The sequence below is a fragment of the Colletotrichum chrysophilum genome, assembly GCF_026319265.1.
Source record: "Colletotrichum chrysophilum strain AFK26 chromosome Unknown scaffold_15, whole genome shotgun sequence".
Classification (NCBI taxonomy): Eukaryota; Fungi; Ascomycota; class Sordariomycetes; order Glomerellales; family Glomerellaceae; genus Colletotrichum; species Colletotrichum chrysophilum.
The window spans coordinates 1-22,565 of NW_026517302.1; the positions used below are offsets into that span (position 1 = coordinate 1).

The 22,565-nt window shown below is 51.0% G+C and overlaps 4 protein-coding genes across 4 annotated transcripts; all 4 read right to left on the bottom strand.

Annotated features, from left to right (window-relative positions):
• Window positions 1–6,897: 6,897 nt before the first annotated feature.
• Window positions 6,898–7,919, bottom strand: COL26b_002839 (uncharacterized protein; the record flags this gene model as incomplete). The annotated part of the gene is made up of 3 exons (XM_053175745.1): window positions 6,898–6,963; window positions 7,210–7,526; window positions 7,583–7,919. The coding sequence occupies 3 exons, from the start codon at window positions 7,917–7,919 to the stop codon at window positions 6,898–6,900; spliced, it is 720 nt and encodes a 239-aa protein (XP_053040174.1).
• Window positions 7,920–8,603: 684 nt separating this feature from the next.
• On the bottom strand, window positions 8,604–9,826 carry COL26b_002840 (uncharacterized protein; the record flags this gene model as incomplete). The annotated part of the gene is made up of 3 exons (XM_053175746.1): window positions 8,604–9,378; window positions 9,438–9,594; window positions 9,808–9,826. 3 exons carry the CDS (start codon window positions 9,824–9,826, stop codon window positions 8,604–8,606), a joined length of 951 nt encoding a protein of 316 aa, XP_053040175.1.
• An 881-nt stretch (window positions 9,827–10,707) lies between these two features.
• Window positions 10,708–15,330, bottom strand: PAN1 (actin organization and endocytosis protein; the record flags this gene model as incomplete). The annotated part of the gene is made up of 3 exons (XM_053175747.1): window positions 10,708–11,869; window positions 11,918–14,422; window positions 14,480–15,330. The coding sequence occupies 3 exons, from the start codon at window positions 15,328–15,330 to the stop codon at window positions 10,708–10,710; spliced, it is 4,518 nt and encodes a 1,505-aa protein (XP_053040176.1).
• A 1,931-nt stretch (window positions 15,331–17,261) lies between these two features.
• Window positions 17,262–21,195, bottom strand: COL26b_002842 (uncharacterized protein; the record flags this gene model as incomplete). The annotated part of the gene is made up of 5 exons (XM_053175748.1): window positions 17,262–18,752; window positions 18,806–19,113; window positions 19,163–19,447; window positions 19,496–19,965; window positions 20,024–21,195. The coding sequence occupies 5 exons, from the start codon at window positions 21,193–21,195 to the stop codon at window positions 17,262–17,264; spliced, it is 3,726 nt and encodes a 1,241-aa protein (XP_053040177.1).
• Window positions 21,196–22,565: the final 1,370 nt, after the last annotated feature.

Below are 22,565 nucleotides of genomic sequence, written 5' to 3' on the forward strand. Positions count from 1 at the left end.
AATAAAATAAAATAAAATAAAATAAAATAAAATAAAATAAAATAAAATAAAATAAAATAAAATAAAATAAAATAAAATAAAATAAAATAAAATAAAATAAAATAAAATAAAATAAAAATTAAAATATACTTACTACTTAAAAGATTAGTAAGCTCTTGTATAAGCTCTTCTTTAACCTCTTTATATATAGCTAAATTACCAATAATACTTTTAGTACTATTAGTATAGTTAAATAGCTTTTCCTCCTCTTTAGCTATTAAAATAAACTAAAATAGTTTATTATTTACTATAATATTAGTTATATATACTACATAATAAATACCTCTACTAAACTCTTCTCTAGTAGCAAATAAATAGCTAATAGAAAATTATTTAATAAAGGTATTATTATTACTAATATTATCTCTAGTAATACTATAATAAATTGTTAATATATATTAATAATAATACTATATGTATATAGATATATATATTTATCTTTAACTTACTAATAATTATAGGTCTAGAAACTTTATAATAGAATCTCTAAATTCGTTATATATATAGACTCTAGTATAAAGGTTTATTAGTTCTTTAAAGCTTATTAAAATATTAATAAGTTAATTAAATAATAATAATAATAATAATAATATACTTACTAATAAGCTTAAAACTTAACTTGAAATCTATATTTATATAGTTTAATATATAGCCTAAGTAGGTATCTTAAAGCTTAGAAGTCTATATTATCAAAATAAGAGAAAATCTTCCTAAGGTATTAATATTAGCTTTAATTTCTAAATTTATAGTAGATATAAATCTACTATAAATATCAAAAAAAAGGTCTTAGATTTTTTATTAATTTACTATAATATTTAATCTATATCATAATTAGTATATTATATATATATATAATAGCATATTTATTATAATAAGATAATAATTCTTAAAAAGAAAGAGAATTAATAACTCTAAAAGAGAGACTATTCTCTATTAGAAAATTCAATACTTTTAAATATACTCTTCTTCTATAAAATTAGTTATAGTACTAGAATGTTATTATTTTCTAGCTTTTAAAGCTATAAAAGCTCATTACATAGTACTTATTATTAAAGATTCTATATTGTATTAGTATATAATATAAAGAATAATATAATATAATACTTCACGTTTTCAAACGGTTTTTTCTGATTTTCTATTATAAATAATAGTAAGGTAGTGTTTTTAATAGTATTTAATAAAATCAAAGCTTTAAAATTCTTCATTTTAGGTTTTTATTCTTTTCTATACTTATATAATATTAGTAACTAATAAATAGATATATATATATATATATATATATAATTTACTTATATAGTATAAATAACTAGTATTTTTCTCTTATAAGAATAATTAATAAATAAAAGAGTATAAGTAAAAAGATTATTTTAAAACATATAAGTCTTATTATTATTACTAAGGCCTAAAATATAAGATTTTTTATTATATTTAGAATCCTTATATTTAGTACTAATATTAATAATAATAAGAGTAGAGGTATTAAGTATAGTAAAGTAAGAATCTTAAGTATCTTTTATCAATATATAACATTCTTTTACAATAATAATAATAATATAAGTATAATAATAATACTCAACTTACTTTAATATTCTATATAAAATAAACTAATAAAGTTTAAGGTATAAAACCTTATATAAAAATACTCTATTTATTATAACTTATAACTATAATATTAATTATATAATATATACAGTTATATAAGTACTTTATATAATTAGCAGTTTATTAGATTACGTTTTAAGTTATCTTTTCACTTACTTTTCCCTACTAGAGGATATAAGCTACTAACTATATTAATAAGAATCATTATAATACATCACTTGTCTTATTATTATCTATATAATTAAATGCCTATAAATGCTTAAAATTATCACCTTTTATTATAATATAAGCCTATCTATAACCTTATACTATATAGGCGTATATACCACGCCCCTGAATACGCTTATACCTGTGTTAACAGAAACTAGTTATTTAAATTAGGTATTTAAAATATATAATTCTCTATATCTTTATACTGATTTCTTAAGCATATCTCTATACTTTTAGCTTAAAACCTTTACTTAATAAAGAATAAATATACTTTAAGCTGTTTTAATATAGCTTATTATATAAGCCTTTATTAATATAACTATATATTTATTACTAATATTATTTTAATTTTAATATAAGTTATTAAATATAATTCCCTTTAAAAGCATTTTTATAGTAATATATAGTTATTTATAAAATATTATTTATTTTAAAAGCCTTTATAAGGGTTTTTTTTTAGCTATATTATAACTTATAATAACTAAAAAACAAATAAGGAAATTAATAAAAAAGGCCTTATTATAATATAAAGTAAAAAGAAGCGTAATATAATACTAGAAGTTAATTTTATTAGTTTTCTATATTTTAAATATAATATTCTTATAGAAGGGTAAAAATAGATATTAATTAATATATATATATATATAAGGTTAAAAATAAGAGAGATATCTAAGAGGGAAAGCTCTTCTTTTATAAATAAATCTCTTAAGGTCTTAAAGAGTAATTTAAGCTTAAAATATAGCTAGAATACTTAGATTACATAACTAATAACGCTTAGACTATAAAAACTTTAAAGCTTTTTATACTAATATAGCTAGTTATAAAGATATATAGTAAAAAAAGTTTAAATCTTTTAGTTTCTTTTAAAATTTATATACTTAAACCTATAAAGGTTTATACGTCTTAAATATATACTTTCTATATTTAAAAAATTAGGGGGATTTAAAATTTTTTAAATTTTTTTTTTCTCTTATAGATAGTAAAATATAGTCTTTCATAATATTTATTAATTCTTTTTAAATATCTTTAACTACTTTTTAATACCTAAGATATTATAAATACCTCTAAATTAACTTATTAAGTACCTCTAAATCAGTTATTAAGCTATGTAATAACTATATAAATTAACATAGATTTATTTATATAGTTTTAGTATTTTTAGTATTTTAGTTAGTATTAATATCAGTTTAGTATACTAAGCAAAAAAAAATCGTACTAAAATATACTAATACTAAATTAGTATGCAAAAAACCATACTTTAGTATTTTAAACTAATACTAACTAAAAAAAATACTAAATACTACATACTAATTTTACCACCCTGCTCCCAACCCATTCAACCGTCCTCTCACGGTCCCAGAGGGCCGTCACTCCTGTCCACGCCTTAGTGCACGCCGGCATCTTAGCGCACAGTCCCAGACCACATGCACAGAGGACCAGGCCTGCCTTACCTTATCAACTCACTCCCATTAAACGGCTCCATCTGCGCCCATGCGATGCGACGGTCCCGTATCATCAGACAAACCCGACAAGCTGTCTCTTCAGGAATGCCAAGGCAGGCAAGGCAAGGCGAGCAAGCCGCAAGCATTGGGCACCACACTATGTAAAAAGAACGTCAGGGCATTGTTCGTCGTCCGTCCGGCCATCCGATCCGTCGTCGAGTCTGTGATCCTCGACATCCCAGAAGCATTGACGGCCAAAGTTGGCACGCTCAGATCTCATCCACCGTTCCCATTGCTGTGCTCCCCAATAATGGACAACGCATAGTCCGTCCGGAGGACCCTCAACTGTTTCTTTCATCCCAAGTCCTTGAATTCGTTTCTTTTGCCTTGGATTTTGTGTTTTACGTACGAAAGGGCTGGACTGGGACCCGGCATTCGCCTCCAGGCTTTTGTCTGCTAATGATATATCAGGACCCATTCAGAATAAGCAAACATGGAGTCCATCATCCGATCTCCGGCCCATTGACCAGGCCCTCTTGCGCCATTCAGCTTATCCCACTCAGCCTCCTTCTCTGCCCCTCACTGCGGCCTTCTCTCAATAGCTCAGAAGCAAAAGGCCTCGGTTTGCCCTGAAGGGAACCCCATTGTTGGAGCTAGAGAGCGCACCAAACGAAAGAGGACGAAAAAAGAAGAAGAAGGTCCAAAAAAGTGTCTCCCTTCATTCGAGAATTCGGCGCCTCTTTTCCAAGGACCGCCACCCCGGACCCTTTCGGCCCTCCCAAGCTGCAACCACACAGACTCGGAGGACCGAACGCGCACACTTCCAAACAGGCCGACCTGACCAAACGGCGGCCAACTTCCTATTCCCACCGCCTGATTGTGGCCCCGAATAGAAGCTCGACAAGAACTGGAGCTAGGTAAGCTTGAATCTGGAGCTTGTAAAGGTAGTACAGCCAGCTTCAGCTCTTGCATCCCACCTCGCCTGGGTTGAACGATCGTCCCTGTGCATCTGTTTCAAGTCGATATAGAGTGGTGTCGTTTCCTCTGACCGTGACAGCACCGCCGGGTCCAGGTCCCATGCAGCAGCGAGTCCCACGGGAGGAGAAAAAGCACGTCCCCTTCTCAACGTGTCGTACATACAGATCCTCCCCCAGGGACTTACATGACTCTAAAAGTCCCTCTGTCTGGAAGGATACATTGTACGAATACACCCGGGCAGTCAATCTTCTGTGCTCTGCATATCTATCCCGTAGATCCACCCCCGTATCCTTCTTCATGTCGCCTGTTCCCCAAGCTCCTAGCCGACTGCAACCGTAGAATCAGCCTAGTTTCTCCAACATCCGCCTCTCTCGAGCCCCGGAAAGTCCTGTGTGGTTGATGTGCCCTGCGTATCCGCAGCAGCTTTCGCCTCCTCCATATCACAGATGCATCTACCGTTAGCTACATGGCTACTGACCTCGCGCCTACATTAGCCTGACACTTTCAACTCGCCTTGCCGTGAACCACATGAGACCACGGAATCATGCAAGAAATCGCACGCAAACGTTGACACATGCAGCAGTAGACGGGCTCTGATGCGCGCATTATGTCATCAGGCACTGATCCCGCAACGACGTGTCAATAAACACACGACACCTCCAACACGTCCCCAGGCGCGTGTTTTTGCATCATCAGCATTTCAACAGCAGCATCGTACGAAACTCTCGTCTCCTTGCTTTGCATTGATGCTTCCAAAAAAGATCTCCAGAGAACCCTAACACACACGGCACACCCCTCACTTCCAGAAACCGGCGCTAAGAAAGATCCGATCGTAATGTGTAGCGTAGACAAGAAAAGAAAAAAAGCAAGACGCCATCCGCCATCCGCAACCCCGCGCGCGCGTGGGCGGCCCCAACTAGAGGTCCGATCACCAGCTTCCTTTCTTTCCCTCTCCTCCCCCTCGCAGGTGATGAAGCAGCACTACTTCCCCCTCCAACCACCGGATTTTGTTCCGTGTGCCCTTATTCTGCGCGCTCGTTACGTCGTCGAAGCCCAGAGAGAGTCCGCGCTCCCGAGCTCTCTCGTCCTGGACCCCGTCGATCGAAAGGCAAAAGGCCGCCGCCGCCTGAGTAGAACCGCCCTAGAAATAGCTTTTTTCTATTCTGCGCCACACGGGTAGCAAGCGCTGATCCAACCCAGCTCGAGTTCCTTTGTTTGACACGACGGACTGAGACCGCACCTCCCTCCCTCCCCTCCGTGCCAAGACTCTGAGATAAAGAAGAGGGAAAACGTGCTGAGGGGGGTTCGCTAGTGTTTGGATGGGCCTGCGTGGATGTACGTAATCTCGAGCTTTGAACGCATGGGATTTCGGATAGCCGGTGGCGGCGGGGGTTAGGACAATGGGTTTCGGGGTCTTGTCCTTTGAGACGTACACCAAATGGCTTGATAGTGATATTCTTTTGAATGTAGTTCAAATGAGAGAGGGGAACGGTCTGAGATGGCGATGAACGCACGTCTGGTTTGTCACTCGAGAGAAGGCGGGACGGATGCAATGTCTGCGGGAAGCACTGTCTTTGCTATGGGCTGCTGACATAGCTGACGTCCATCTTGTTGTTCCTGTGGCCGAAAGCTTTTGGGCACAGTCACGATGAGTCGCATGTTGACATGCCGCGCTGGCGGCACGGATGGTTGATTTGGACGGGCGGACATCGTGAGTTCTGACCCAGGGCATAGCTTGTTGTTTTCCGATGCTCAGCTTCGTGAGGTCTCGGCCCTGTAGCTTGGAGGGCAAAGTGCTTATGCTGGCATGTTTACGCTGGCATGTTGTCGGCATAGCCCCTCTGATATCATGTCCCTGTCTTGCTGTTTACAAACCCCACTGCGAGGGGCAACTTCATCTGCTGTCACTCTCATATAGCCTGAATCCTGCCTACTGGATATTTGTAACTTCCACCCTCTTCACTCTTCATCATAGAGCGACAGCCGGCTTGTGTCAACAGCGAGCTGAGCCGTGAAAGCGTACGGCCTGTCGAAACAAGCATCCCACCTCGTCTCCCCAGACGCCCAGAACCTCTCCAAGACGTGCTTCGCCGTCAAGGGTACATGGGTCCCGAGACTACAGCTCAGCTCTGGCAGCTGCCCCGAAACAAAACGACGCACCGCCGCGTCGCCGTGTACAGCCTCAACCCCGAGCAGGACCATTGGCCAAAGCAGGAACCGCTCCATCTTGGGAGACTGTATAGCTTCCTTCAGGTGGCTCTTTAGGATCTGGCCATGTGTTGCGCAGATATTCCTGAGCAGCGTCGTTGTTTCGAGAACGCAGAGGCTCTGCAGCGAGAGGACGCAATACAAAGCCACGGCGGCTTTGTAGATTGCCCCTAAGACCACCCAGTCTGCCATAGACGATGGCGTAAGTTGAGGTTTACATTTGGCCCATTCTTCAGGCGAAAAATCATGAATGCGCTCTAGCATCTCGTGTGCCTCCTGGGCATGGTTTTCGGACCCGCACCTCGAAGCTCGTGATCGGAGATGGTTGATCCTAATCAGCTCCCCATACAGCGACAACGGGCACATTTGGAATGACGACGACGACATAGCGTATTGATCGACGACAAGATCCAGAGCGTCAAGCTGGAGCCCTGTCATGGTAAGGTCTGACGCCGGGCATGTTGTGTTCCCAGTCACGGCGACGCTGTGCGAAGGGGGGCGGGTCAGCATCTTGCACGATGGGGTCTCGGATGGCAAGCGACGTACGACCAGAGGACAAGCAACAGCGGCTCCAGCCTCCTCGACCCAGCCACTGCGCGGAAGCCCCCTCGGAGAGAGATGATTCTGTGGACGCCTTCCATGTGGCAGCGCCAGTTCAGAGAATTGCCGTTCTGGACCTGTGATGACTGCTGGTGCCTTTCTTCTTTTGATGGAGGAATGGAGGACTTACATCGGCAAGCAGAATGGTTAGTATGCCCGCAATCACCATGTCGCTCGTCTGCTCATCTTGCGCGTTGAGATGCTCGGTCAACGAGCGGACTGCGAGACCCCAGTGGATGTAGAACCTCTCGGACAAGACTTTTCTGGACTGTATGTCGCTCCGCGTCCGGTTGAGTCGGTGGCTCAACGTCATGCAGACCATGCCGAACTGCAAGTACTCTGGTGCCCTTGCCCCCACGCGGAGGTGCCTTTCCGTGAGAGGGTAGATGTGCGGGTTTTGCCCAAACTGGTGGATCGGGACCAGGTCTTGGTAGATGCACGAGTTGACTGCGATGAAAGTCAGTCCGGGCTCGCGAGAGAGACGTCTCGAGTGGACGGCTCACAATACTCGGCGGCTTGAGGCAAGGCGCAGACGTCGGTCTTCATCTCGATCCAAGGCACGTAGCTGGTCCTCTCCAGGACCTGACTTCGGCTCGCGACATTGTTGACCTGGTATCCCTTCTCCCCGTCCGACTGACGCTTACCCTTCCTCCTGCGGCCCCTCGAAATGACTCTCCCAGGTGCGAGCCACTCGAGTCTCATTGGCTTGACGTCGCCGTACCCGGGACACTCGACACCGGCGGCCGAGCACCGTCTGCACGCCGGCTCTGTGAAGTCGCATACGAGACACCGGCGACGACACTCCCAGCAGTGGCGTTTGCGTCTGCGACTATCCTCCATCACGAGTGTGTTTGGAGCAGGGTCGAACTTGTTCGAGCGATACTGCCTCGACAGGAACGAGACTTTGTTGGTGACGAAATATCCAGGCTTGGTCTCCAAGCTGACGACAGCTCCTAGTTCTTCTGGGTCAGACCAATCACATTGCCGGGTTCGAGCTGAGCCCCTTTCCAGAAGGATGTCAGCGACGGACGTTCGCTTGGCACCAAAAACTGTGCCGTTCATTTTATGGACTCGATAGACTTTGTTTCGCTGGTGGCTTTCTTTGCTTCTGCTTCGATTTAAAGAAGAACATATATATATTGACGTCAGAAACGATGGCAATCTCAAAAGAGCGAGATTTCTAATCATCACTGAAAACGACATTTGGGTCTTGCTCGATCACAAGGAACATAACATTTTTCTCCATCTCATAAACGGCTTCAATCTTTCCCGGCACACTGGTCTTATTATCGCAATCTCTTAAATCTAAATGAACTGTATCACAGGAGGGGAAGAGCCCGGTAAGCCCCTTCTATCTAACTACGCGAGGGACCCAGAAAAGGCAGCAGAAGGAAGCCTCCCAAACTTGTAATGTAGCCCCAAACTCCAAAAACTCGTCGCGGCAGAAGCCAAGCCCAAATGGCAGTCACTTCCATAAAATCTTTAACGCACACACAACCCAAACATCAAGTACGAGCAACTGCATCACTTCGCTTGAGCGGGTGCTGGCAAAAGCGAAGAGCTCTGCTCGCCCCGACCAACCGAGCTCGGCGAACGATCCCTCAACTTCACACCCTCCCCCCGAACGGTCCTCTTTCTGCGGAAAAAGATACCAAAGGTGAGGACGTTGGCCGTTTTGGCCCACAGAGACCTCGCGTCGACATCCTTCTCCCCCACGACCTCGACGCCGTCCCGCGCGAGGTACACATGATGGCCGCGCGGCAAGAACCGCCCGGGATGCCACACGTTCCAGACCAGCGAGTTGACAAGCATCAGGCTCGCCTCGAACACGTAAAAGTAGACCTCGTACCGCAGGATGGGGCTCAGCCCGCGCAGTGCCTCCATGTCGTCGAGGTCGACTTTCGTGCTGCCCGTGTGCTCGACCAGGCGGTACACGCACCGGACGAAGATCAGACACATGCTCGCGTACAGTGTGGACAGCATTGTTGTTACGTTTTTGGACCGGATCTTGAACTTGGCGACGCGGAAGTGGAAGAGGGCCGCGAGGCAGATGAAGATGACGATGAGGACGAGCTGGATGCCGAGCGCGGCGAGCGTGAGGTGGCTGCCGAGCGCCTGCTTCTCGGGCGTCGAGGAGGGGTTGGAAGAGAGGGCCACACCGAGGGCGTTGAGGACCTCGACAACGGCCATGAGGCCGCCGAATGTAGTCAGGACTTTGGACGGAGGGAGAGGTGCGCAGTGGGGGACGTAGTAGAAGATACGGCCGAGGACGTGGTAGTTTGCGAGTTCGAGGAGGGGCCTGGAAGACAAGGTGTTAAAGAATGCTGCCAAAACAACTGGAGATCTCGATTTACTCACGGACAGACGTAGATAAAGACTTGGCTGAATACAAAGACCATCAGGGGCGTCTTGGTGGTTTCGCTGTAGAGGTAGTGATATGCTCCGTACTCACGGAGGGAGTAGCCCGCTGTGAAGAGGACGGCGCAGACGGGGTGTAAACCGATCAACTTGAACGCTTTATAGCGGCTAAGAGGATGCGTCAGAGGTGATTCTCTGGAAACGAGGGCGTACTTACTAGCATTGCCAAATATGAAAGACGGCCGAGATACCGTATAAGGCGATGAAGATGATGGGAGCCCATTGGTTTGGTGCGTACACGTACAGGTTGTATAAGACTGAGGGTCCAGTTAGAAATGATACGTTGGAAGAAAGCCGTCAGTAATCATACTTGGGTCTCCAGCTGCCATGTTCAAGCACGTATGGTGTTGAGTTCTCTAACAGGTCGTTCAGGTGATGAGGAGGTAAGCGCCCTTTTGTTAAACCCGATTGTACAGACAAACACAGATACTGCGTGTGATGGACAGAGAGAAGAGCACTTCTATTATACGCAAGACCCAACCAGCAGGGAGACATCATCCTCCCGTACCGCACCGCCATGTTAACCAAAATGCCCACATCGTCGTCACTTACACAGCAAGACGCCTTACCCAAATAGGAAAACAAAAATGCCAAGAAACGGGATTCGCAGCCCTGTCAGCGCGAACCATCATTCCAAGCTAACCCCAGTAGGAGTCTACAGACGCCAAGGTAAAAGACGGAAGCCTGATCAGAGCATGTCCATTTTCTATTAGGTCTATCGAGACTGAGAAGACCTGTTGGGCAGGTTGATTAATTTCCTACTATTGTGGATGAATCTACGCCCCTCTGCACCCTTTACTCTGCACACGTCGTCCGTGTCCTCGGGCCCGAATGCGCCGTAAACTCGCAGAGTGGTGGGCGTGTGCTGACACTCTAACAGGCCGGCTTGATGCAGCATTGTTTAGCGAGTGCCTTCACTGATACCGCCATTTACGAGTACGAGCACAAGCAGGTGACATTGCTCCAAGGACGATAATGTATTATCAAATGAAGACACTGCGAGTCTCCGCGATGCACGTATCACCTAGATGCAGACACTTCATACGTATTAGAAACATGTGATTCAGGCATTACTATATGGAACAGCCGATCTGAGAATGTAGCGCAATTTCCGCAAACCGCCGGCTAGAATAAAATCTACGTCCTAACCTACTCCGTAGACTACGCAGTTCTACCTTCGACACTTGTCAAGCCTCTATAGGGCCTTGACTTAATCCAAAACACGGCCTGCAGTCGCGGCACCGCTCTTGTCCCGCGTCTCCGTCTTCTTGAGAGACCTGCCCATCTGGATCTCGCTCAGGAAACCGGACGGACGACCACCGCCACCTGCCGGGGGGCCAGAGGGGGCATCGCCCGCAGGAGGAGGGGGAGGGGGTGGTGGCGGGGCTCCTATGCCTGGCGGAGGCGGGGGAGGAGGAGGGGCGCCCGGTGCGTCCATGGAAGGCATGGGTGGCGGCGGCGGTGCCGACGGGGCCTCGGGGGCCGGGGCCGGAGGTGGAGGAGGAGGAGCAGGAGGAGCGCCAGAACTGGGCACAGGGGGAGGAGGCGGGGGAGACGTGGGGCCGCTACCGATCGCCGGGCTGACGGGGTTGGACGACGGCTTGTCACCGGCGGCCGACAAAGGTCGGGGAGGTCCCATGGTGCCGAAGAGAATGGAAGCCAGTGCCGCAGCGCTACTGCCGCCCGGGCGATCATCGTCATCGGAATCTTCGTCCTCGTCCTTGTCCGTGCCCCAACCGTCGTCGTCATCGTCAGGACGCTTGCGGGAAAAGGGTCCGGAGGGAGGTGCGGGAGCGGGAGCTGCCGGCGTAGCCTTGCTCTCCTGGGTCATGCGGTGGAAGGGGTTGGTCGACACCTCGGGCTGAGGCGGCGCCGGGGGAGCGGCAGCTGGCGCTGCCTGCTCGCTGGGGCCTGATGTTGACTCAGAAGAGTGAGAGAGCATGCGGAAGTACGGGTTGCGGCTCTCGTTCTCGGTAGGCGGGCTGGTGACCACAGTCGGCACGGATGGCGGCGACGACTCCTTCTCCAGCTCTTGGCTGCTGATCTGGCTGCCACCCTGAGTAGGGGTCGACGCCTGTGGGGTGATCTGAGACGGGCCATCCTCATCATCAGAAGAGCTGTCATCGTCGTTCAATGCCTCGAGCTGCCGCTGGAGCTCCAGCTCGCGCTGACGAGCAGCTTCGATCTCGGCTCTTTGGGCAGCAAGCTTAGACTCCTTCTCCTTGGCCTCGGCCATCGCAGCCTTCTTCTTGCGCTTCTCCTCTTCCTTCTTAAGCTTGCCGGCCTTAACCTGCTCCTCAAGAGCCTTGAGGCGAGCCTCGGTAGCGGAACGCTCCTTCTCGACGTCATTCTCTGCCTCTCTAGCGTTGGCCCTGTGCAAAGTTAGTCTTTGGTTCTGAATAGTTACTGATGGGACTTACTCCATCTCCTGAGTGGCACGCTGCTGCTCATCATGTTCCCTCGCGAGACGCTCCTCCTCAGCATGCTTAGCAGCTTGCTCCTCCTCGGCCTTGCGCGCAACGTCGGCACCATCGTTCTTGGCGCCCTTTCTAGACGGCGGTGGGGGAGGCTTCTTGCCGCCGGTTGAGGCTGGTGCCGGGGCACCCGTTTCTTCCGCAAGGCGTGCCTGGCGCTCAGCTTCGCGGCGCTCATCCTCCTCCTCGGCCTGGCGCAGCTTAGCAGCACGTTCGGCTCTTTCACGCTCCATTCTCTGGGCAGCCGTCTCACCAGGCTTACTGGGAGCCTTAATGCCCAAAGCGGCAAGTCTCTCAGCCATGCGCTGCTCAGCCTGTTGCTTGATGAAGGCCGCACGCTCTTCGGGGGTCTTGTAGGACGAGTACGAGCCTCCACCGGCGCTCGAGGGGGTGGCAGTACGAGAGGGAGGGGCGGGGCTGTCGTGGCGAGCTGACGGTGCAGGCTCAGCGCGGGCAGCCGCGGCGGGTGATCTAGACGTAGTACGCTTGTCTTGAGCCCGGACACGCGCGGCACGGCTAGATCGCTGGAGATCAAAGATGAAGTCTCTGACCTCGTCCTCGACACCGAGAGCATCATACCAGCGGCGCTTCTCGTGCTCGTTGGTGGCGGTCGCATTACCTTCTTTCAGGTTATCTTCAATGCCGCGGGCAAAGTCACGCACAGAGTCCTCAACATCCCTGACCATGCTCTCGTTGTTCTCCTTCTCGGTCTTGATCTTGAAGTTCTCCTCCTCGAGGCGCTTGGGACCCTCGTCGTCGAAGCTGGACTCGACCTTCTTACCGGTCAGGGCGGCCGTGCGCTGCTGCATCATAGCCTTAGCCCTAGCCTTGAGTCTGTCAGACTCCGTGACAGCACCGCCAGGTCCGGTTCCGACGATGGGAGCAGCGCTGTTGGGGTGAGCCTTGGCGTCCTTGAGCCTGAAGAGCTCGAGCCTGGCGTCCGCAATAGCCTTCTCCGTCTTGCGCACCGCCGAAGCCAGCTCAGGGACCTTGTCTTGGAGAGTCTGGAGCTGGCGCTTGAGAGCACGTCTCTCGGCATCTGAGTCTCCCGAGGCGAGAGCGGCGTCGGGATGCGAATCGATGTCGTCCTGGACACGGCGAATACGGCGGTACAGCTCTTCGGCCTCGCGACGGTCGCGCCTGTCAAGCATATCATCTTCCTCCAGACTCTTCTCGTCAGCAAAGTCCATCGCGTCAATGAGCACCTCCTTCTCTCGGATCTTCTTTCTGAGCTGGTCGAGACTCAAGTCGTCATAGGCAGACGAAGGGGCAGGGGACTCGGGCCGCGGCGAGTTGTTGCCGACACGACGGCGAGCGGAAGACTTGTAGCCGACCTGATCGTCGTTGTTCTTGAACACCGTCGCATCCTTGCGGCCGTTGTTGTGGCCGCCGGGCGTGCCTCTGAGCGAGTGGCTTTTCATGTAGCTGACTCCAGTCTTCTGGGGCAGGAGAGCAGCGCCGGACTTGTTGCGAAACTCGGACTCCTGGCTCAGCATGGACCTGATGGTGCCGATGGACTCGTTGATGTTTCTCGTAGAGGGAGGGACAAGCTCAGGCGGCAGCTGGTTAGGCAGTGGGTAGCCGTTGAGCTTACGGTAGATCAAATGCATAGCGACCGCAAACTCGTCCAGGTTCAAGCGACCCTTGTTGCCATTATCTGCCAGAGTCCAGACGCGCTCGAGGTCCGGCTTCTCCAGACCACTCTGGCCAAAGATCTCAATAGCTTGGTCACCGCCGATGAAGCCCTTGTGGAGACCGTCCCACGCCTTGAAAAGGGCATCATAACGCTGCTTCTCATCCTTGGTGATGGCCCAGGGAATGACCGCATTGCCCTGGAGGCCCTGGGTGGTGTAATTGCCCGCCTCCCGGCCCGACTGAGGCATCATTCGAGCCTGGAGGAGATCAATGTTTGGCAGGCCAGTTGCGGGCGTGTTGACCAGACCCCACTGGCCGGGTCTGCCAGTTGGCTGGGCATTCAGGGGCGCAGCCATCGGTCCTCCGCCAGGGGTCAAGCTGTTGCCATAGCCAGTCGGCATCGGCGGCATTGGTGGGCGAGGACCCGTGTATCCGGTTGGTTGGGGGTTCATGCCGGGGAAACCAGTCTGCTGGGCCTGCAGCTGCCCAAAGCCAGTCGGTTGAGGCTGCTGTTGCCCAGGGAATCCAGTCATCTGCGCCTGCAACAGCTGGGAGTTGGAGGCCTGAGGCTGGGGCTGATGAATCGTAGGTTCCGTGCTCGACCTGCCCGTGTTCGTGCTTCCGGGAGTAGCGCGGCCTGCATCCTCGGCAATGTTGAAGCTGATGATGTCCACCATGCTAGAAACTTCGTTCTTGATGTTGTCGGGCAGCGAGGAAGGCAGCGACTTTCCGGTAAGCTTCAGGTTGCACAGGTACATCGCCAGGGCAAACTCAGGGAAGTGCAGTTGTCCGGATCGAGTCGTATCGGCCAGAGTCCTGAGAGGGGGGTTCGTCAGTGCTTGCTGGGAGAACACGCGCTAGAGTCCAACTTACCAAATGTGTGAGAGAGAATCACCGTCCAGTCGCGATCTCAACAACAGGTCTCTCGCCTTGTCTCCGGACATGACGGTCTCTGAGCCATCGCCAACCGCGGACTTGAAGAGCGTCTCGAATTTAGACTGGTCCTGGGCAGTGATGAAAGACAGCCGGATGTTGGGGATCTTGCTGGAGGACGACTTTGGACGTCTGCCCGCAGGCTTTGGTGTGCCTCCGGTCTGGAAAGACGCAGCCATCTGACTGAAGCCCGTGGCCTGCGGCTTGATAGGAGCCGGAGACGGCGCCGAAGTCTGCTGCGGCTGTTGCTGCTGAGCCTGGGGAAAGCCGGTCTGCTGAGGCTGTTGCAGTCCCGGGAAGCCGGTCTGCTGAGGTTGCTGCGGCTGGGGGAAGCCCATCTGTTGAGGCTGCTGCTGCTGCTGGGCACCGGGGAATCCAGTCTGCTGGGGTTGTTGTTGTTGCTGCTGTTGCTGCTGCTGGAACTGAGACTGGAACTGCGGGGGGATCGAGGGCATCGGCGGCGCGCCGGTCTGGAAGCTCTGCTGCGGCTGGGGCTGGCCGAAGCCAGTCTGCTGAGGTTGAAGCCCCTGACCAAAGCCGGTCGGCTGAGGTTGGAGACCTTGGCCGAAGCCCGTGGGCTGAGGCTGCTGCTGCTGTGCCATGCCCGGGTAGCCGGTGTATTGCTGCTGGAGCGGCGCCTGGCCGAAACCCGTGGGCTGAGGAGCAAACGGACTCGGTTGCTGCTGCTGCTGTCCCGGCTGCTGGCCTCCCATGCCGAAGGAGCTTCCATATTGCTGCGCGCCGGGACGCTGGCTGTTGCCGCCCAGGAAAGCGTTCGAGTTCGAATACATGGCGGGCGGTTGGGCCGACGAGGTCGGGCTCGGAGGACTTACTCCTGACGGCGATTAGGAGCAACCGACGCGGACTGGCGATGAATTAGACGGCGACACAAATGGTTGCGATCGAGAGGGACTCCGTCGATGGGGAGTGATGTGATGAATGCAATTTTACGTGGTGAATGCGAAGAGGGGACGCTGGTGTGTGGAGAAGAAAGACGTTGTCGCTGGACGTGATGGCAACGCTGATGACGAAGCTCTCACAAGTGTCCAGCTTGACACGGAGGTTAGGTTTCAGTAGGTAGGAAAGTGCGGCCAGCGGCTTGGACGGGGGCCCGTAGAGTGCCAAAGTGGTTGGTTGCCAGTTGGAACCTGGCAGTAGGCTGAGCAGGGATCAGTGGCCCGTCCTGCCCAATGTCCCAATGTGGCTTGGAACAGGTGGTGGGTCTTCTCTTGCAGAACATTACGTGAGGCCGCATGGACTGGGACGGCCAATTGCATCAAGACTTTGCATATGCCTCTAGCGGAGACTCATCTTACCTTTGTTCACCCTTTTTGATTCGCAAACGGCCGAGGATACGCAATTGAGCTCTCATATGCTGGAGCTTGTTCTTATATCATCATATTCAGGACCTCTCCAGTGATGAACAAAACAGAAGCACTTCCTAAACTCTGCGTGGGCAGGTTCTTACTCACGCCCACGCCAATGCACAGAGCGACAACCAGGTCAACCTGACCACCAACCACCCGCAGCCGCGCTCCATGCACCTGAGGTGCCACTCGGGCGCCCTGACTGCACGCAATGACGATGTGCGAGCGGCATATCTCCATAAGTCCACAATTCAAGGTGCTGCTCTGGTGGACATCGCCGCATCACTGCAGACCCCGTGACCGAGAGGCTGCACACCTTTGCGCACTAGAGTCGTCCACAACCCAGACGGAGAGGGCCAACCTTGTGCTTGCTTTAACACATGGCGACTTAACACCGTGATATTGCCCCATATTATGTTCATACCGTCTCCGGCTCCCCGCACCTGCGGCATAAGAGTCTGGACACGTCGGCTGCCTGCCGCAGGGAGATGGCGGCAAAGCACAAGAGGCATCGGCATGCTCGTGCCGCCTGCGCTTTACATATTACCAGGGATTCGAGCAATAACGGGCGGTCCGTTGCGGAGTGAAACCTCTCAGCCTCGAGCACAGCGCCAATCTGACACATCCGACATGCACCGAGCATGCCGCCCCCACGGCGCCAGCGCGGGTATTGGTCAACCACGTTCGGCTCCGAGTGGGGCCCGGCTGTCGAGCCGCCGTGCATGCAGCTGTCCGAAGCTGCGTGTTGACGTTGAGGTTGAGATTGAATGACATGATGAGACTTTGCTCTGTTTGTAAGCAGAATGAATGGTGATATTCCAGACTTCAACAACCAAGGCACCTTCCCACGTCGACATGCCACGCAAAGCCACTCACGAATCACTCAAAGGTCATGCTGAACACCAATCGCAGGATGCCTCTCACGAATTATGTATTACACAGGAGAGCCCTAACTATCAATCCAAACACCACCTCGGACAGCATCCTATAAACTATTGCCCCCATAACCAAGGGCGTTGTTCTTTCCAAGCGAGCGGACCTTTAAACGCCAAAGCAATGTTATTCCCAACGCATCCAATACTTCCAGCGAGTCTGGGTATCAATCCCTCGGTAATAATAATGATGATGATAAGAGTGTCTCTTTGAAACGCCATGTTGACCATAAGATAGCCCCCGAATAAACAAAGAAAAAATCGGTTGCCGTCGCTTGATGTCTAAGATAGAGAGCTTGTGTTCAAAAAATAAAAATTATGAAGGGTTCCGATCACCATCCCCGTGTTTCGTTTTTTCGTTTCCTTTTCTGCGTTTCTTTCATGTTTTTTTTGCGTGTGATTTGATTCGTTTTACTTTCTTGTTCAGTCGAGTCTCGTGGTAGACACGGAAGTCCCCGGCCTCCTGCCGACGTCTTGGGGCTGCGCTTGCGTCGGTTCGTCGAGGTTGAATCCGTGTTGAATCATGTACTTGAGTGTGTCGAGATCAAAGTCGCCGATGCCTTCCTCCATGATGCGGGGGTCGCTATGCGTGCTCGGCAGGCTGGAAGACATGGCGTACTCTTTGGCAGGACTTTCGCTGGGAGCCCATTCGGGGGGTGTCGGCAGGGCGGAGGAGCCACTGGCGTGTTCCGTCGCGGGGCTGTCCATAACCTCCTCGGAGGATACGTGGTGCGGCGCGGCCTTCAGGCTGTAGTCTTCCCACTGCTCCATCGGCGGAGTGCTGGTGCCGAACATCATGCTGCCGCGGTATCCCGCCGCCAGCATGCTTCCGCGGAAGCCCGGGGTGTCCATGGGGTTGGGCGCGGGGCGCTTCTTCATGACCTTGGCGGCGAGTCCGCCAAAGATGATGCTGAGATCGTAGGCGATCCACTCCAGCTCGGGGTCCTCCGGCATCTCCCACTGCAGACGAGCCATCTCGACCTCGTATGCCAGGGTGCGATTCCTCTCGAGGATCCTGTCAATCTGCGCCGACTTGGTGGTCCATTCCTCCTTGAGGTTCTGCATCAGGGCGTTGTTCCGGTCCATCTCCATGGCGAAGCTCTCAAAGGTGGCCTTTGAGAGCACCTTGGAAGCGCGACGATTTTTGACTGCCTGGGGCCCGGTCGGCATGCCGACGTTTTGAACGCTCGACTTGATGGCGCGGTTCAGCTCGGTCTTGGAAAACGGGCAGAACTCCTGGATGGACGTGTTCTGTTCGAGACTTCTCACCATGTGAGACAGGTTTGACAAGTTGAAGCTGTTCTCTTGCACGTCAAGCGTGCGCAGGGTCTGGTTCATGTGAATTGCCTCTGCCAAGTCTCCAATGTTCATGTTGAGCTTTTGGTTGCGGATTCGGAGGTGTAGCAGCGTCTTGTTGCTGGCGAGACCCGAGAGGGCGCGAGAGAAGCCTAGTCCGAGTTGACCTTCATCCAACTTGGCCGAAAATCCGGACAAGTCGAGGTACTGGATTGATTCGTTGGTGGCGAAGAAGTCCGAGACTGCCTGACAAGTCTCCTCGCTGACTTGTCCAGGGGTCGACGTGCCGACCAAACTCAGCAGTCGGATTGACCTGTTGACCGAGAGCGACTTGATGATCGTGATATAGTTTTCCTCATCCCGGAACTCAATCATGTCCATGAATAACGACGTGGGTCCAAAGTTGTATGCGATCGCAGATGACAAGTCCTCCATGCCGTTTTCAATGTAGTTGCCGTTGATAGAGCATACGATCTCTCTGCCCTGGCCCATGCTGCGGAAGAGAAGGGCGATTTGCGAACCGGACAGGCCGCAGCCGTTGAGATCGAGCCTACGTAGGTAAGCAGATTCCTGCGAGAGCAGGTAGCCCGCTAGGATGTCCAGGGTGGCATTGTTCAGCTACGAAGTGTGAGCTTTTATCAACGAATTCTTGTGATGCTGGACAAACTTACGTGCATGTTTGAGAGGTCCAGCTCCTCCAGACACCAGCTCATGATTGTTTCCTCGAAGAAGATGGGATCTGTGAACTGGCTTAGGCAGTTGCCGGCAACGCTGAGCTTGCGGAGACAGGCGAAGTGGGATAAGCTGCTCTTGACAACCATATGGTCAACATGGCCAATGTTTCGAGAGGTGTTCAGTGCTTCCAGCCTGTATCCTTGAGAAGGGAGTGCGTCCCAGATTTCTTCCAGGCTTCTCTCGTCCAGGTTGCATCTGGAAATGTCCAGCTCTCTCAGGATGTCGGGAATGTGCAAGACGTCGACTACACTATGGTCAGCTATGCACAGGCCCCGTTCAGACGAGTCGCTTACCAAGATCAGTAACCTCAGCGGCGGTGAGAGGATTCCCTCCCACCAAAAGGGTGTCACAATGGCTGCTGCCAGTTCTCAGGAGCAACAGAATGGGACGGACGACCTCGGGCTCCTTCTTGGATCCGGCTCGAGTGCGCGACACGCCAACAATGTTCTGTGATGCCAAAACGTTTGTGAGATCAATCTTGCGTATTGATCCAGACGTGAAGGCAACCGCGTGGATTTCCTGAGACAGAAGAGGGGCAGACTTGATGATGGCCTTGTGTACGCCATCGATCACGAGACCTGAGAAAGTTAGTGCGGGAGTCTTCTGGAGTGTGCGTGGTGACTCACCATCCCGAGAAACATCTGCTATTGACTCTTCGAATCCTGGGTGATCTGTCAGGCCGCAGAGGGGTGCCAAGTCAACGTCACGGAAGGAAAGTGCCTTGAAATAGTCATTGTATCGGAGGGACTTGAACACGGCCAGCAGTTGTAGCGGGGTGTATCCGCCGTCCTTGGAAGGGAGCAGGCGGAACTCGGGGCAGTGCTCTCGGCGTTCGCACTTCCAGTTCACAGTCCACTCCGGAGGTGGGCAGCGGAACGTTGCGCAATAAGCCTCAAGAGTTCTCTTGAGGCCACCGAAATCCTGCCCTGAGGGCAGCAGAAGCTGGGCTGTGAGGCCCCTAATGTCGAAAATGTCCCGTTGCATATGCTGAGGCCAGGCGGGCTTTACTGCGCGGTCCGCCTTCATGAATGTCATGACGATTTCTCTGTACCAGCGACTGGCCAACTCAAGCCGCTTCTCGGCCTCACAGGGCAGGCTGTTGCATGTTAGTTCGTCATAGATCACATTGGGCAGTTGCGAGACCGAGCACATACCGGAATCCAAGGACAAATCGCTCTTCATGGTGGCTCATGGTGGCTTTCAAACGGACCAGGGACGTAAGACCAAAGACTACGGTGTTGATCTCAATATCTTGCGGTGCCTTGTAAACTGAAGTCCTCGCTACTCGGACGAAATAGCACTTGTTCTGGCCAAGGAGCAGGTAATGGGATGATCCGTCACGAAACTTCTTGGAGGTCTCAGGGTTGTCGGCCTTGGAACTGAGGAGGGTTGTGCGCTGAACCACTGGGAAAATATCCAGAGGCAGCCCGCGGCAAGAGGGCTCTTCTTTGGCAACGATTTGGTGGATGGCGGACTGGACATTGGGAGCAACAATCCCTTTGGGCACAACGGTCGAACCCACGGATTCACGGATAGCGCGGCGTATCTCGTTCATCCAATCTTCGCGCTCTGCGGGCAGGCCAAAGAACAACTTCGTGCATGCCCACGATACCATGGGCGAAGTTTCTGACCACCACACGTCCAGCCCAAAATGAGGACTCACACCCTCCTCGTTGAAGATGTTGACAATTTTGCACAGCGGAATCTCAACGCGGCCGTCACCCGATGAACCATCTGTACTCAATGTAGACGACGTCGACGATCGCTTGAGACGCCCCGAGGGCGGTGCCAGCTCGTTAAAGTTAGCTCTCGCCGCTTCGGCGCTGTTAAACTTGACGAGGTGAGTTTCGGTCAAGACGATGTACTCGGCGCGGGACTTCCACAACCTGGCGTCGGTCTTGAGTGCTCCATGTTTGAGGATTGTAATAACGGGATTAGACGGCGGGTTCGGGCTGAGAAACGTCGGCGTCTCCTCCGACATGTGTGAGCTTGCAGACGAGTCCTTTGACGCTCTGCGGTTCAGGCGATAGAAAATGGACGAGGAATTTGAGCCGCCGGATCCGTTGTTCTTGTGAAGCACTCGGCGGGTTTGCGCATTCGAGCTGGTGCTGGGGGATTCGGCCATTGAGGCAAGGTCTGTCGAGGATGCGCTGCTGCTGACCTTCCTGAAGGTCTTTGCTAAGAAACTGCGCCGTTTTCCTCCCAGCGACGGCGTCGACACGCTGCGCATTTCCGACTTGCTCGGGCTCTTGGAGTCGCCATGATGTGTCGTCTGAATGGTAGGCAGTACTGACTGTCGGCTGGCGACAGATTCTCTGGTTGACATAGTTGGCGTGCAGCAAATCAAAAGGGACCGAGCCCCGTCTATTCCACCGTCGTTGTTGAAAAGCTCGGCCTGGCCAGGCCTACGAGGCCGTGAAGGTCGAGTATGGACTTATCGGGCCATGTAACGTCGTCAAGCACGCAGGTCGTCGAGGTCAATTGGCGTGTTCGGGCGCTTATACAAATCGACAGCAGACGTGGGCGGGGGAGGAAGCGGTGGTGTCTCTGTCAACGAGACAGGGAAGCGAAGGGTTGCTGGATAAGAGAAGAGAGGTAAAATTCGAGATCGAGGACAGCAGGAGAGGTATCAAGAAGAGAGGAGGGGGCAAGAAGAGGGTACAAAAGGAAGTGTGGATGGCGGAGGGGTGGTAATAAGGGTCTCTCAGATGTCTATCTTCCCGTCAGGACTTGTGCCTGAGTGGATGGAGGTGAGCAAGGAATAGCCGTTTGGAGAGGGTCGGAGTGCAGTAGAGGTCCGACGAGCTAGCTAGCTTGCTTGGAAGACAAGGGAATATGCGTGAAGGAGGGTAGCAACGGAGGGGCGTCTGGTGTGTAAATTCGGATGATTGGGTGGGTGCGTGCGGACGTCAGTTCTGTCGAGGTAGTGTAGTGTAGACCAGAGAATGAGACCGAGACCAAGACCTCGTGGTGCTGCCAGACCGGAGTTGGGAGGAGCGAGACAGACACACGCGCGCGCGGCGAGTCGGGTTAGGTGAGGGTGACAATGAGATCAGATCAGATCAGACAAAAAAAGCCCGGAAGGGATTGCGTGTGTACCAAAGGTAGGGGACTACGCAGTACACACTAGGTATTGCAGGGCCAGCCAAGAAGGTTAAGGTAAGGTAAAAAGTGGTGAGGAAGTGAGATGAGGCAATGTGAGAAGAAAGGCAGAGGCAGACGATATGAAAGGTAAAAGGCAGGGCAGGTTGGGTTAGGCAGGGTCAGGATAGTTCAGGTTGGTATGGGAATGATCAATGACGGGATCAAGATGGTGTTCGCCGGGCAGAAAGCAACCAGCAAAAGGGATGACAGGCTACACCCAGCAGCTGTTGTTTTTTTGGGGGTGGAGAGGGAGGTGGAGGGCAGCAGTGCAGTGGGCGGCGAAGACTGGGACAGGTCACTGAGGTGAGTGCAGGCAAAGGCAACCTAGGGCAGGGAAGGGCACCTCAGTCCAGTGTGCAAGGAGCATGGCCTGGCACGGCATGGCAGGGGACAGGGTGGCAGTGGATAGCGGGCATGGGATTGAGAAGGTTACAGGCCAGGCTTGATGCAGCTATGATGTTATCGATGCACATCCTGTTTTTGTCCCGAAAGCAGGTGGCCCAATGAGACCTGCGCGGGGTTCCTGGTGTTGGTGTTGGTGTTGGATGGGAC